The sequence below is a fragment of the Pezoporus wallicus genome, unplaced genomic scaffold (genome assembly GCF_028554395.1).
Source record: "Pezoporus wallicus isolate ANWC-B61680 ecotype Strahan unplaced genomic scaffold, APGP_CSIRO_Pwel_v1 contig_6787, whole genome shotgun sequence".
NCBI classification, from domain to species: Eukaryota; Metazoa; Chordata; class Aves; order Psittaciformes; family Psittacidae; genus Pezoporus; species Pezoporus wallicus.
In genome coordinates, this window is record NW_026636951.1 from 10,548 (window position 1) to 21,468 (window position 10,921).

A 10,921-nucleotide genomic window follows, 5' to 3' on the forward strand; every position below is an offset into this window, starting at 1 on the left:
GCGCGGCGGCGAGGCTCGGCGTCCCCTTCCCGCCCCCATATTCCGCCTCATATCCGCTGCCTCGGAGCCCTGCGCATCCCGCCTCACCTCGCTTCGGAAAGGAGGCACCAGCCAGACACCAGCCGCTCCGTAAAAACGCCTTTATGTTACAAAGCTCGCACTCGCACCCGCCACCTCCTCCCTGAGCGCATCCCCGTGCGCCCGGGGTGCAGGGTCTCTGCCACCTCTGGGCACAGCTGCCCCGGGGGGCTCTTCCGCCGGCAGGTTACTTGGGGACCCTCCGGAGCTCGCTCATGAACCAGAGCGCCATGCTCAGCAGTGCCAGGGAGCCCGACTGGTGTGTGGCCGCCAGAGGCGTGGGGACATACAGGAGTAGGGTGCTGATGCCCAGGCCCACCTGCCAAGAAGGGAGAAGGGGTAAGAGCATCTGTGAATGCACCACTGACACATCCCCAGCACAAAGTGCGATGTAGAAAGGCTCATGGCTACAGCCAGATTTGCCACCCTCCAATTCAGATGGTGCATGCAGTGAGGACCCAGGTCCAGGCTGCTCCACCTCTTCGCTCCCGCTCCTGGGGCCCGCACACACCCAAGCCGGGGATAACTATTTTGTGAGTACCTGCAAGCAAGCCACAGCCAATAAGGAAGTCACTGCCATCCTGGCCCTGCGAGGGAGCGGGATCTTCCGTGAGAAGAGGTACAGTGCTGCGACAGCTGTGACAGAAGTGATTCCCTATGGATGGGGAGAGAAACAATCACCTTTCAGGCAGAGTTCAAAGGAAATGGATGCAGTGGCCTCTGGCTGCACCTTCCACGCAATAGAAGAAATTCTGTGAGCAGTATTTAACTGTAGAAACATATCAGCATCCATGACCAAATCCTGGAATCCCATGCCCACCACGTTAATGACCCTGAAATTCAACTAAATTTATAGAGTTCAGTTTTTCTCCAAATTAATGCTTTACTTTCCAACAGCTTTTCCTCATTTCCTCATGTCTTCCTTAGTGATTATTTCTGCCCTCTCCCCATCTGCCACCTTGACAGCTAATGGTGAAAGCTTACCAGTGCTCTCTTGCTGTTTAGGTCACCTCAGGTGATTCCTCTTCTGTGTCACCTAATCTTTTCAACCTTAGTGATGGCCTAGCCCACAGCAGTGCTGGCACTAGTGTTTAGTATCTGGATTGCTCTAACTAGCTGAGATACTTTCAAAGGGTGCTAATGGTATAAAGCATGTCCAGAAGTGCTGGAGGAAGCATTCAGCAACAGGATTTCCAAGTTTTATTTCACACAACTTCCCTAGACACCTCAGTAGCGAGGGCTACTCTGGTCAGAAGTTGGTGTCATGGAAATGGAGACACAAAGACTATAAATTGTGCAGGAAGAAGACGTCCTCAAGGAAGAAGACCATGCTGAAAATAAATGAGTGCTAAACTTCCTCTGTCTGCATAAGCAAATTGGTAACACGCTCTCAGGACCTTTGGGTGCCCTGGATATCACTCAAGCTGACAGAATCACAGCCCAAAGAGGACAAATTGGCTGCAGGAGGCAACTGAGAAGCAGCACAGACATAGCAGGAAGACGACACTTACCAAGATCCTGTGATCAAACTGTACAGTTGTAGGATTCTCAAAGATATTCTTCAGTATGGGGGAGAAGGCAAGGAGATCATCTGGGATCCAACGCTCCCCCATTTTGGGGAATGAATTGTACACAAGGCCAGCATCCAGCCCTGCCACAAAGGCTCCTGCAATTCCAGAGCATGAAATGAGACTTCCAGAGTAGGCGAAGGTGCACTGCAGGTTGTGCAGCTCTGATTCAAGAGCTCTGCTTGATCCTGATTTTCTTTTAGAAACATATACAGAGATCACACAGAAACAGGCAGGCTGGAAGGTGCCTCTCCACCTCCTCAGGAAGGACCAGCAAGGGAGGTTCTTGACTGTAGGTTCCCTGACAGCAATGAAGTTTTCCCAGAGAACATGATGGGGTTGCTCACAGTCCCAGATAAACCAGAGGAAGACAAAAAAATACAAAAGAGGGCATAAAGGAATGAACCACAGATGGGACAATGAAAGTCTTACCTGAAAGAGCTGTAAAGAAAATGAGAGCCGTAGTGCCATGAGCATATTGTCTCAAGCGAATGAGCTGATGGGTTTCAGGTAACTGTAAAATAAATAAATCAATGCAAAGCATTTCCAGCACTGTTTGCTGCAGGTAGGAAAAGCCTTAATGCATATACAAGACAAGGGGTTAGCCTGGATTTTACAGGAGGGATATAGAGACCACCACACAGCACAGCCACACTTCAGGTGTTCCTCTAAACCACAACTAATTGAGTCCAACCCTGTGCAGAAACTGAATTGGCCACTGGACAGTTACTGGCACAAGTGCTCAGCCAGGCACAGCCCTGCCTGAGCCTGCACAAACTCCAAGACTAACCACTTTAGAACGGAAGAGCATGAGACAAAGGAAGTCTCCCATAACCAAGAAGTTTACAGAAAGGGTGTTTTGTCATGCAGTACTGTATCAGAGTCAGGAACAGAGACTGAAAAGGAAGCACCACCACCTCTCACATCCTTCCCTCACCCTTCCCGTTAGCCCTCAACCCTCTGCTGAATTGACACTATCCTGACACACCATTCTGTACCTTGTGTCGTGGGAGCAGCAAGGACAGACCTGTCCACAGGCTAGCAGAGTACAAAATCAGTGCGGAGCCAAGGTGTGCTGCCAGACGGTACTGACTGACACGAGGAATGTCGTATGAGTCTGGCTTCTCTTCCAGCCCACTCTTCACCATGTACCACCCCAGCAGCCCCTGAAAACACAGGAGAAGGGTTACAGCCAGCCAGGGCAGCAGCAACCACTAAGAACAGGTAAACATTAGGGATAAAGCAACTTGTTTCCTCCACCTTCAACCACCTTGCAGCACTGACATCCTCCAAGCTTTCACGAATCCCTCTGTTTCAACTATGCTCAATCAGAAGGTATTCACAGGAGATGCTGCTGCTACGGAGCTCACTCACCTGGAAGCAGACCAGCCCACAGAGCGCAAGAACACAGCCCTTCATGGGGCGGCTGAGCCAGCCCTTTCGCCAGAAGTAGGCGGCAGGCAGGATGTAGGCCAAGCCCACAACGCGGCCCCACATGCGGTGCGAATACTCCATGTACCAGATGAACTTGAACTCTGTCAGTGTCATGTCATGATTCAGGCTGTTAAAGACAGTAAAAAATAACTGTTTCGTGGGATGTAGCAGTCCTATGCTGTACTTAGTGCAACATGGTGTCACCTTCCTCAGAGAAAGGAAGTGACAGTGAAGGAGCTACCATCAGACAGGCTTTGTGCACCTTCCTAGCGATGTTAGAAAGCATTTCCCCTCCCACAAGAGGCCCTCGAGTGGCTCAGTCACAGGGGGGACGCTCCCAGCCCACCCTCCTTCTGCTTTTGTACACTCACATTTTAAACTCTGGGAACTGCTGATACTTCTGGAACTCGGCTTCCCACTCTTGCTGTGTTCTTGGGGGTTTCATCTCTTTCACCAGATGCCAGTCAACCATAGAGAGGCCAGATTCTGTCAGCCTGGGAGAGATGCAAGCAAGCACAATTCACTCCCTTTCAGTATGCAAATGTACTGAACTGAAGTGAAAACTGTTATGTGCACCAGACAACCTTTAAATTCAGAGTTAGGATGGAGATCAGGGAGTCTGAGTGACCAGACAGACCTAAAATTACCAAAACTGTGTAAGAGGATGTTATCCCTAGCTGGCATCAGCACACTACGGGCAGTCTTTATAGTACGTAAGGATGCAGACATTACATTGGAGTGAGTCCAGAGGAAGGTCAGAGAGATGCTCTGGGGTCTGAAGCACCTCTCCTGTAAAGCAAAGCTGGGTGTTGGGGTTGTTCACCCTGAGGAACAGGCTTCAGGGAGACCTTAGAGCAGCGAGCAGCTTCCAGTGCCTAATGGGGGCCTACAGGAAATCTGGAGAGGGATTTTTAACAAGGGCATGTAGTGACAGGAAAAGGGGGAATGGCTTTAAAGTGGAAGAGAGTAGATTTAGATTGGACATTAGGAAGAAGTTCTTCCCTGTGTGGGTGCTGAGGTGCTGGCAGAGGGTGCCCAGAGAAGCTGTGGCTGCCCCATCCCTGTCCGTGTCAAAGGCCAGGTTGGATGAGGCTCTGAGCACCTGGTCTGGTGGAAGGTGCCCCTGCCCATAGCCAGGGGTTGGAACTGAATCATCTTCAAGGCCCTTCCAACCCAAACCATTCTGCGATACAATATGACCCTTATCCCCTAGTGTCCCCGTGCAACCAGGGAGGAAACACCCTACAGAGGCTACCACAGGTGTGCTTTGGTGGTGGTGGGGGAATCCCATGCGCGGAAGGCAGCTGCGGGCAGCTGTGACCGCTTAAGCGGGTCGCCGGTGCTGGGGATCGCCACCTCTACACGCCCTCAGCTCCACGCCCCTTCAAGGGCTTAAGCGCGGATCCAGCCCCGGCGCATAACCCGGAGCGGGCGGGGCGGGGAGCGCCGCGCTCACCTGGTGACGCCACCCAGCACCACGGCACCGGCCACGGCGCCGCTGCAGGCCAGGAGCCACCGCCCCACAGCTGGCGGGGCGGCGGGCGGCGGGGTCTGCTGCAGGAGCCGCCGCTGGAGGCCCCGCTGCAAGGGGAAGCAGCCGGGGGCCGGGGTCGGGCCCAGCGCGAGCCGGACGCCGCCGCGCGCCGCACGCATCATCTTCCGCGCGCACGGCGGAAGTGTCGCGCGCGCGCCGGAAGCCGTGGGGAGAGCCGCTTCCGGACACGTCCGGGCGTCACCATGACAATCCCCGGCACGTGACCGAGAGCCAAGCAGCGACCCCCGCGCGCCGCCAGCGCAGGTGAGCGCGCGTGCGAGGCGGGGGCGGGGCCCGCGCGGGGGCGGGGCCGAGGCGTCGTTGGGGAGCAGGGGGCGGGGCCTGCGCCGCAGAGCGCGAGCTTGGCGCGCCGGCTACAACAACCCCCCCCCCCCCCCCCCCCGCGCTCGCCTCCTCCAGCCCGCGCTTGCCCTCGCGCCCGCCGGCGGCACGGGCCAGGGACGACAGGGGGCGGAGGCCGGAAGTGGGAGCGAGGAGGCGGGGCCTGCGGCGGAAGTGGGCCGGTGGCGGTGCGGAGTGGGGTAGCCGCCATGGGACGGGCCGGGCTGACGGCGCCGATCTCGCCCAGGTATGGACGATGGCTTCCTCATGGAGGTGTGCGTGGACTCGGTGGAGTCCGCCGTCAACGCGGAGCGCGGAGGTAAGGCCCCGAGGACCTGGGAGAGAGAGTGGCGGTAGCGCCGCAGGTCTGTTTCTGACGTGCTTCTCCCCAGGTGCCGGCAGGATCGAGCTGTGTGCGGGCCTCGTGGAAGGAGGAACCACCCCGAGCATGGGTGAGTCTCGCCGCCGCCCTGCGGTGGGGTCCCCTCCCTTCGGAGTCCTCGTGCCCAGCGCGCCCTCCGGAGCTCCCCTTTCTCTTTCCCCCTTTCCTTTCCCCTCCTTCCACTTATCTCCCTTCTCGCCGACTTGCTTTTCCCGGTGCCCCCTTTCCCACCCCCCCGCCCCGGTGACGAGCCGCCGTGGCTGGGTACCGAGCCGCCAATTGCCCGCCCGCAGGGCTTCTGCAGGTGGTGAAGCAGTGCGTGCGGGTCCCAGTGTTCGTGATGATCCGACCTCGCGGCGGCGATTTCCTCTACTCGGACCGGGAGGTGGAAGTGATGAAAGCCGATATTCGCCTTGCCAAGCTGCACGGGGCTGACGGGCTGGTGTTTGGAGCCCTCACTGAGGACGGGCGCATCGATACGGAGCTCTGCACGGCGTTGCTGGGTAAGAGAGTGTCCAGTCACAAGTGCTGTGCTGAGCTCCATGCGGTATCTGCGTTGGGGCTGGGAGTGGAAGTTCAGTGCTCCTCTGTCTGGTGATGTAGAAGGAGCTGTGTAGGGTGCTTTGGTCTGTCTGTGGTCTTGCCGTTTCTCTCCGCCTTCTCCAGTCCCATGGAAAAATGTTAAATAGCTTTTTTTCTTTGTAAGAAGCTTTGCAGACCAAGGGCCACTTTCCCAGACAGCTCATATAGAAAGAGAGAGGCTTAGGTGAGCTGCTCTGATGGCATCAGGGTGTTAAAGTGTTGGATTCTCTTTCTTCTTCATTTTCTTTGCCCTTTTTTCTATGTTCTTCCTCATCCCTGCTATAGGTGTCTAAAATATGGCTTTCCTGGACTTTGTCCTTGTGTGGGTAACTGGCAACTCATGTTCATTCTTCCTTCTGACATACCCCATGAGAAAATGCATTACATAAGTGGAAATGTGTAAAAGGCTATTGGAGCTGTGGGAGGAAAATGTTAGTCCAGACCCCTGACGTGTAGGGAGAAAGTTTGCTTCCACATCTTTTGTGTGAGCAACAGCCAAAGCTAAAGAGGGATGAGCCTTTCCCTGGTGTTGTGGTGCTGAGGTTCTTGTGTGAAGGTGAATGTGCTTTACGGAGTGCAGCAAAAGAGGAGGGTTTTGCCAGGATTTGCCTCTGCTAGAGCAATGAGATGCTCTGCTGGAAACAATGTTTTTAGGGAAGCAGACAGGTTTCTTTTCATAGAAATAAGCTTTGCACAGTAAATAGAGCCCCGCAGGTGAGGTTTGCTGTGGTCTAAGAGCAGAATTTGCAGGTAGTGAAAAAAATAATAAAAGTCAGCTTTACTGCTTTGAAAGACTGCTGATCCCATCCCTTCCACAGGCAGATGATAGAACTTCCCTGCTTCTTTCCTGCAGAGAAAGACATCTCTGGTGGGGATAAGGGTGCTGCATGATCCAGATGAGATGAGAGATTTTGGTGTTACTCATAAGAACAAAGGTTTTTTGCTTTCTCAAAGAGAATAATTCCTCTCCACCAAAGAGCAGCATCTGCGTTGTTCCCAGCAAGTACTGTGATTCTTCTGAGCTCCCCAGGAATGGCATGAGAAACATCTGCCCTGTTCCACCTCGTGTTTTTCTGCTTCTAGCACAAGGGACATTCTGTACCACCCTGACTGACCGTATGTCTTCTTATTGCAGCAGTGTGCCGTCCCCTGCCAGTCACATTTCACCGAGGTGAGTGAGGCCAGCCTCTGCCCTGCTGCCAAGGGAAGGTGGGGCTGGGAGGGAGCTGGAGCTGAGCTTAAATGCTCTTTGGCAGGGGGAAAGCTCTGCAAGAGCAGGCTGTGGCTGTGCAGATCCTCCAGGAGATAAAAGGTCCAGGGTGTCCAGGCTTAAGGGGCTGCGTTGCAATCCTGCATGGAGAGCAGGTACTTAAGGAGCTAAGCATGGGGGCCCTGCCATTGCTGCGAAGGGGGCATTATAGTTAGGAGCTGTGGCTCTCAGCAGGGCAGTCACTGTGAGAAGGACTCTCTCTTTGTTGTCTCCTGAGCTGGCTAAGAGCATGAGGAGCTAAGTGATTTCTGAGCTGTTGTGTTGGTCCTTCAGCCTTCGACATGGTGCACGACCCCCTGGTGGCGCTGGAGACCCTCATTTCTCTGGGGTTTGAGCGGGTGCTGACAAGTGGCTGCGACAGCTCAGCGTTGGAAGGATTGTCCTTAATCAAGAGGCTTGCAGAGCAGGTAAGCATTCCCTGTGCTCCCCTGGATTACTGTGTCTGCTTCCTGGGCATTTCTTGAGGCCAGCTCCTTTATGGTAACTCCCATTTTTGCAAGGGAACTTCTGTCAAGGAGTGCTTGGCCTAAAACAGTTTTCCCAAGTCCACCTGGGCTGGACCCCAAAGTCTTCATAGCGAGACTAGTTCGGTTATTCTCGCTCACAGATTGCGAGGAGGGTGGTAGGAGTTGGCTTCAGCAGCTGGTGGCATTAGCCCATGCAAACAGCAAAGTGAGGTCCCTGCTGGGGGTCTCACAGTTTGTTAGGAAACTGGTACAGATGTACCTGAGAAACAGCCAGATGAGGTACAGAGGTAGGAGGAAATGGTGTCAAGTTGTCTTAGCTGTAGCTGTGTATTATTCTTCACTATTCCTTGCAAAATATTAATAGTAAAAAATAGATGGGTGAGAGTACATTAATTGTAAGCTGTGTTAGCATCCATGAGCTTATGGAAGATGCTGCATGTAAGGTTTTTTTGCTGCCCCATAGATGCATGTGGATGTGGTGCTGAGCAGTATCACTAACATATTATTCTTTTTCCAGGCAAAGGGAAGAATTGTTGTGGTGCCAGGTAATGCTTTTTTTTACTGTCATCTGTAACAGGTCTTGTAGACCTTAAGCCCCTGCTTCCTAGTCTTTTGCCCTGGGATGTGCTGTGTGAGTAAAAGTCACGCAGCCAGCTGGGGGTGGCAGAGCCCTGCAGCTGCTGCTCTGGAGGATTTGGGGACAGATCTAGATCTGTGGCAGAACATGAATCAAGGCTTCTCCCATCACATTTCATTGCCTGGGTCTCCATTGTCTCAAAGGCTGTCTTTTTCCTTCAGTGTAGGTGGTTTTTGTCCCTTAAGGGGTAGGTCCCAGGGTGATGTTAGGTCTGGGGCAGTGCCATCTGTGCTGTGTGTGACATCGCGATTCTTCCCACCAGGGGGTGGCATCACAGAGCGCAACCTGCAGAGGATTCTGGAAGGCTCCACTGCTTCTGAGTTTCACTGCTCAGCTCGCTCAGCCCGCGACTCGGGGATGAAGTTCAGGTAACTGATTATTTAGTTCTATTTGTTAGCAAAATCTGTACAGGGGAAAAGCTGGATTAATGGGAACGTGAGTTTGTAGAACAGGCATAAATTTCAGCCAGCTTCCTGGGAGCTAATTGTGCTGTTGTGATTGGGATCATGATGCATGGCTCGGTATTCTGCAGTGTGTGAATCCAGTGATGCTCCTTATCCAGACATGAGCTCTGTGCAGACCTGGTCCCTTAGGGCATTTCTTCTGCTACTGCTACCCTAGGACTCGTGAGTGCGCTTGTATGGCACTTGGGAAGGCAGGTTCTGGTGTAGTTGTCTTAAACTTGTAACACAAGGATGTAGGATTTGGGAGGCCAGTGGGGAATGGCTTACATTTGTCCACAGGTCTGCACTGGGTTTCTGTTAATGCTGTTATTGCCTTTGGATTAGTCTTTCTGTTACTGTCTCATCTTTGGTTTAGGTGGCACCAGCAGCTTCTCTGGTCACTGCTGAGACTAGGGGAGATTGTGGGTTTTTCTTAATGTCTTACTTGTCTGTACAAGCTACAGATAGTAACCAGTGGTTTTCCTGACAGGAATCCAAATGTTGCCATGGGAGCGTCCTTCTCTGCCCCTGAGTACTCCATAAAGGTGGCTGATGTTGCCAAAGTGAGGACCCTGAACGCAATTGCAAAGAACATTCTGTAGTGGAAGGCACTGTGCTGGGACAGGAGCGCTGGGACTCCAGGGTCTTCCCTGCCACATGGACAGATGGGTACTGCTTCTGTCCTCACGCCGCAGAGGATGCGAACTAGGTGATGGAGCCTGACATCTCCTCCCTTGGCTTCTCCTGAATGACTAGTCCCTGGCCTGGAAACTTATGTTGGCCATTTTAAATAAAAGGACTCATTCCCAGATGTTGCAGCAACAAGGTGTTGGGCATTATCTGGGAGGAAGGAAGCTGAACAAGTAGGGGGACTGAATTGTGTAGCACTGCATGTGATTGTCAAATAAACACTGCAGCTGCCCCCCTCTTTCTGTGGTTTTTGATTTATTTGTGTTTTACAAGTGTGACTGTGATCTGTGTTACATACCTTGAATTAATCAGGTCTCGGCTGCACCAGAAGAGAATACAATCGCATCCAGAATGCCAGGGAGGAAAATGGCTACAACTGGAAAAAAAAGCCTGCTCTGATCAAGCCAGTAAGATAGCTGGGGGTTAGCAACACAGCAGCTGCTAGAGAGAAGCACATTGACATGTAAAGGTGATGAACATGTTAAATTCTAATGAGAAGGAGCTTCTATGTATCTGACTGATACAGTGAAGGGCTTCAGTTGTGAGTGCTTGAGGTGGGGTGGGCATATCATGGAATACCGTGGGAAGACAAGGTGCTTTTACTAAGGGAGTTTCCACGTCCTTTTCCCAACATGAAACAGTAACTGCTTGTTCTCCGCATTGTGCTCAGGGGAATGTGGCTGTTGGGTTATTGCTGCCTGCATGGAAGCCTCAGTTACCCTTCAAAATACCCACTGAAAGATCTGAGCAGCATCAAAGTTATCTATTAAAAGAGTTGAGACCCAGAGGGAAAGCACTTTTATTGCTGCCTGCTCTTCTACAAATGATACAAAAGCTGAAGAGCATCCCCCTGACAGCAGAGACAGCAGACCTTCTTGGGACGCAAAAACCAGTTTCAGGTGTCTGCCCATCTTGGTAATAGCATCCAGCCTGTGAGGATGTACAAGAAAATGTAATATTTGACAAGGTAGCAGCACCTTTTGTCACTTTAAACAGAATCTGGTTATTGAATACTTATAACCAAGGCATATCTGCTGCTCAGGTGGCCTTCACCCTTTCACATGGATCCATCAGAGGTACTGGTGTCGATCCAAGTCACATCTCGGGAATGTATGTAGTAGTTCTCAACGCAGGAAGGGAATGTGCATCAGCTCTGTGCTGATGTCAGAGCCTGCTTCGGCACTGACAGATGTGCAGGCAATAGGAAGGATCCAAAGTCAGAAGACGAAATGATTAAATTTGTGATTGTGGTGAAGAGTAGTTCAGAATACATGATTTAAGAGTTCATGGCTTATGTTGTAAGATTTCATGAGTCATGGTGATGATTAAGATACCAGTAGCTGAATTAATGTGAGTATTCTGCTGACACAGCCCCCCAGCAGTACAAACACAGGTTTTTCTTTTGTTTTGTCTATGTTTATAGAAAAAGGGAAACAAAAAAGGCTTGGGGTTAGACATGGGCTTACAGCAGAGCCAAGCAGAGAAACAAACACT

General features: G+C 52.3%; 2 protein-coding genes across 3 annotated transcripts; one reads left to right on the forward strand and one right to left on the reverse strand.

The window, feature by feature from the left end:
• Window positions 1-126: 126 nt before the first annotated feature.
• LOC130595482 (cytochrome c oxidase assembly protein COX15 homolog) lies at window positions 127-4,751 on the reverse strand. The gene is made up of 8 exons (XM_057402244.1): window positions 4,537-4,751; window positions 3,452-3,574; window positions 3,021-3,207; window positions 2,645-2,812; window positions 2,079-2,160; window positions 1,590-1,744; window positions 620-733; window positions 127-397 (listed from the first exon to the last, which is right to left on the reverse strand). The coding sequence occupies exons 1-8, from the start codon at window positions 4,734-4,736 to the stop codon at window positions 266-268; spliced, it is 1,161 nt and encodes a 386-aa protein (XP_057258227.1). The 5' UTR covers window positions 4,737-4,751; the 3' UTR covers window positions 127-265.
• On the forward strand, window positions 4,742-9,665 carry CUTC (cutC copper transporter). Of its 2 annotated transcripts, XM_057402245.1 has the most exons (9): window positions 4,742-4,878; window positions 5,204-5,275; window positions 5,349-5,408; window positions 5,632-5,841; window positions 7,056-7,091; window positions 7,464-7,597; window positions 8,175-8,202; window positions 8,557-8,662; window positions 9,228-9,665. In XM_057402245.1, exons 2-9 carry the CDS (start codon window positions 5,206-5,208, stop codon window positions 9,337-9,339), a joined length of 756 nt encoding a protein of 251 aa, XP_057258228.1. In that variant the 5' UTR covers window positions 4,742-4,878; window positions 5,204-5,205; the 3' UTR covers window positions 9,340-9,665. The 2 variants fall into 2 exon arrangements, with proteins under 2 accessions (XP_057258228.1, XP_057258229.1); XM_057402246.1 differs by lacking the exons at window positions 4,742-4,878; window positions 8,175-8,202; window positions 9,228-9,665 and having other exon boundaries at window positions 5,092-5,275; window positions 8,557-8,655.
• Window positions 9,666-10,921: the final 1,256 nt, after the last annotated feature.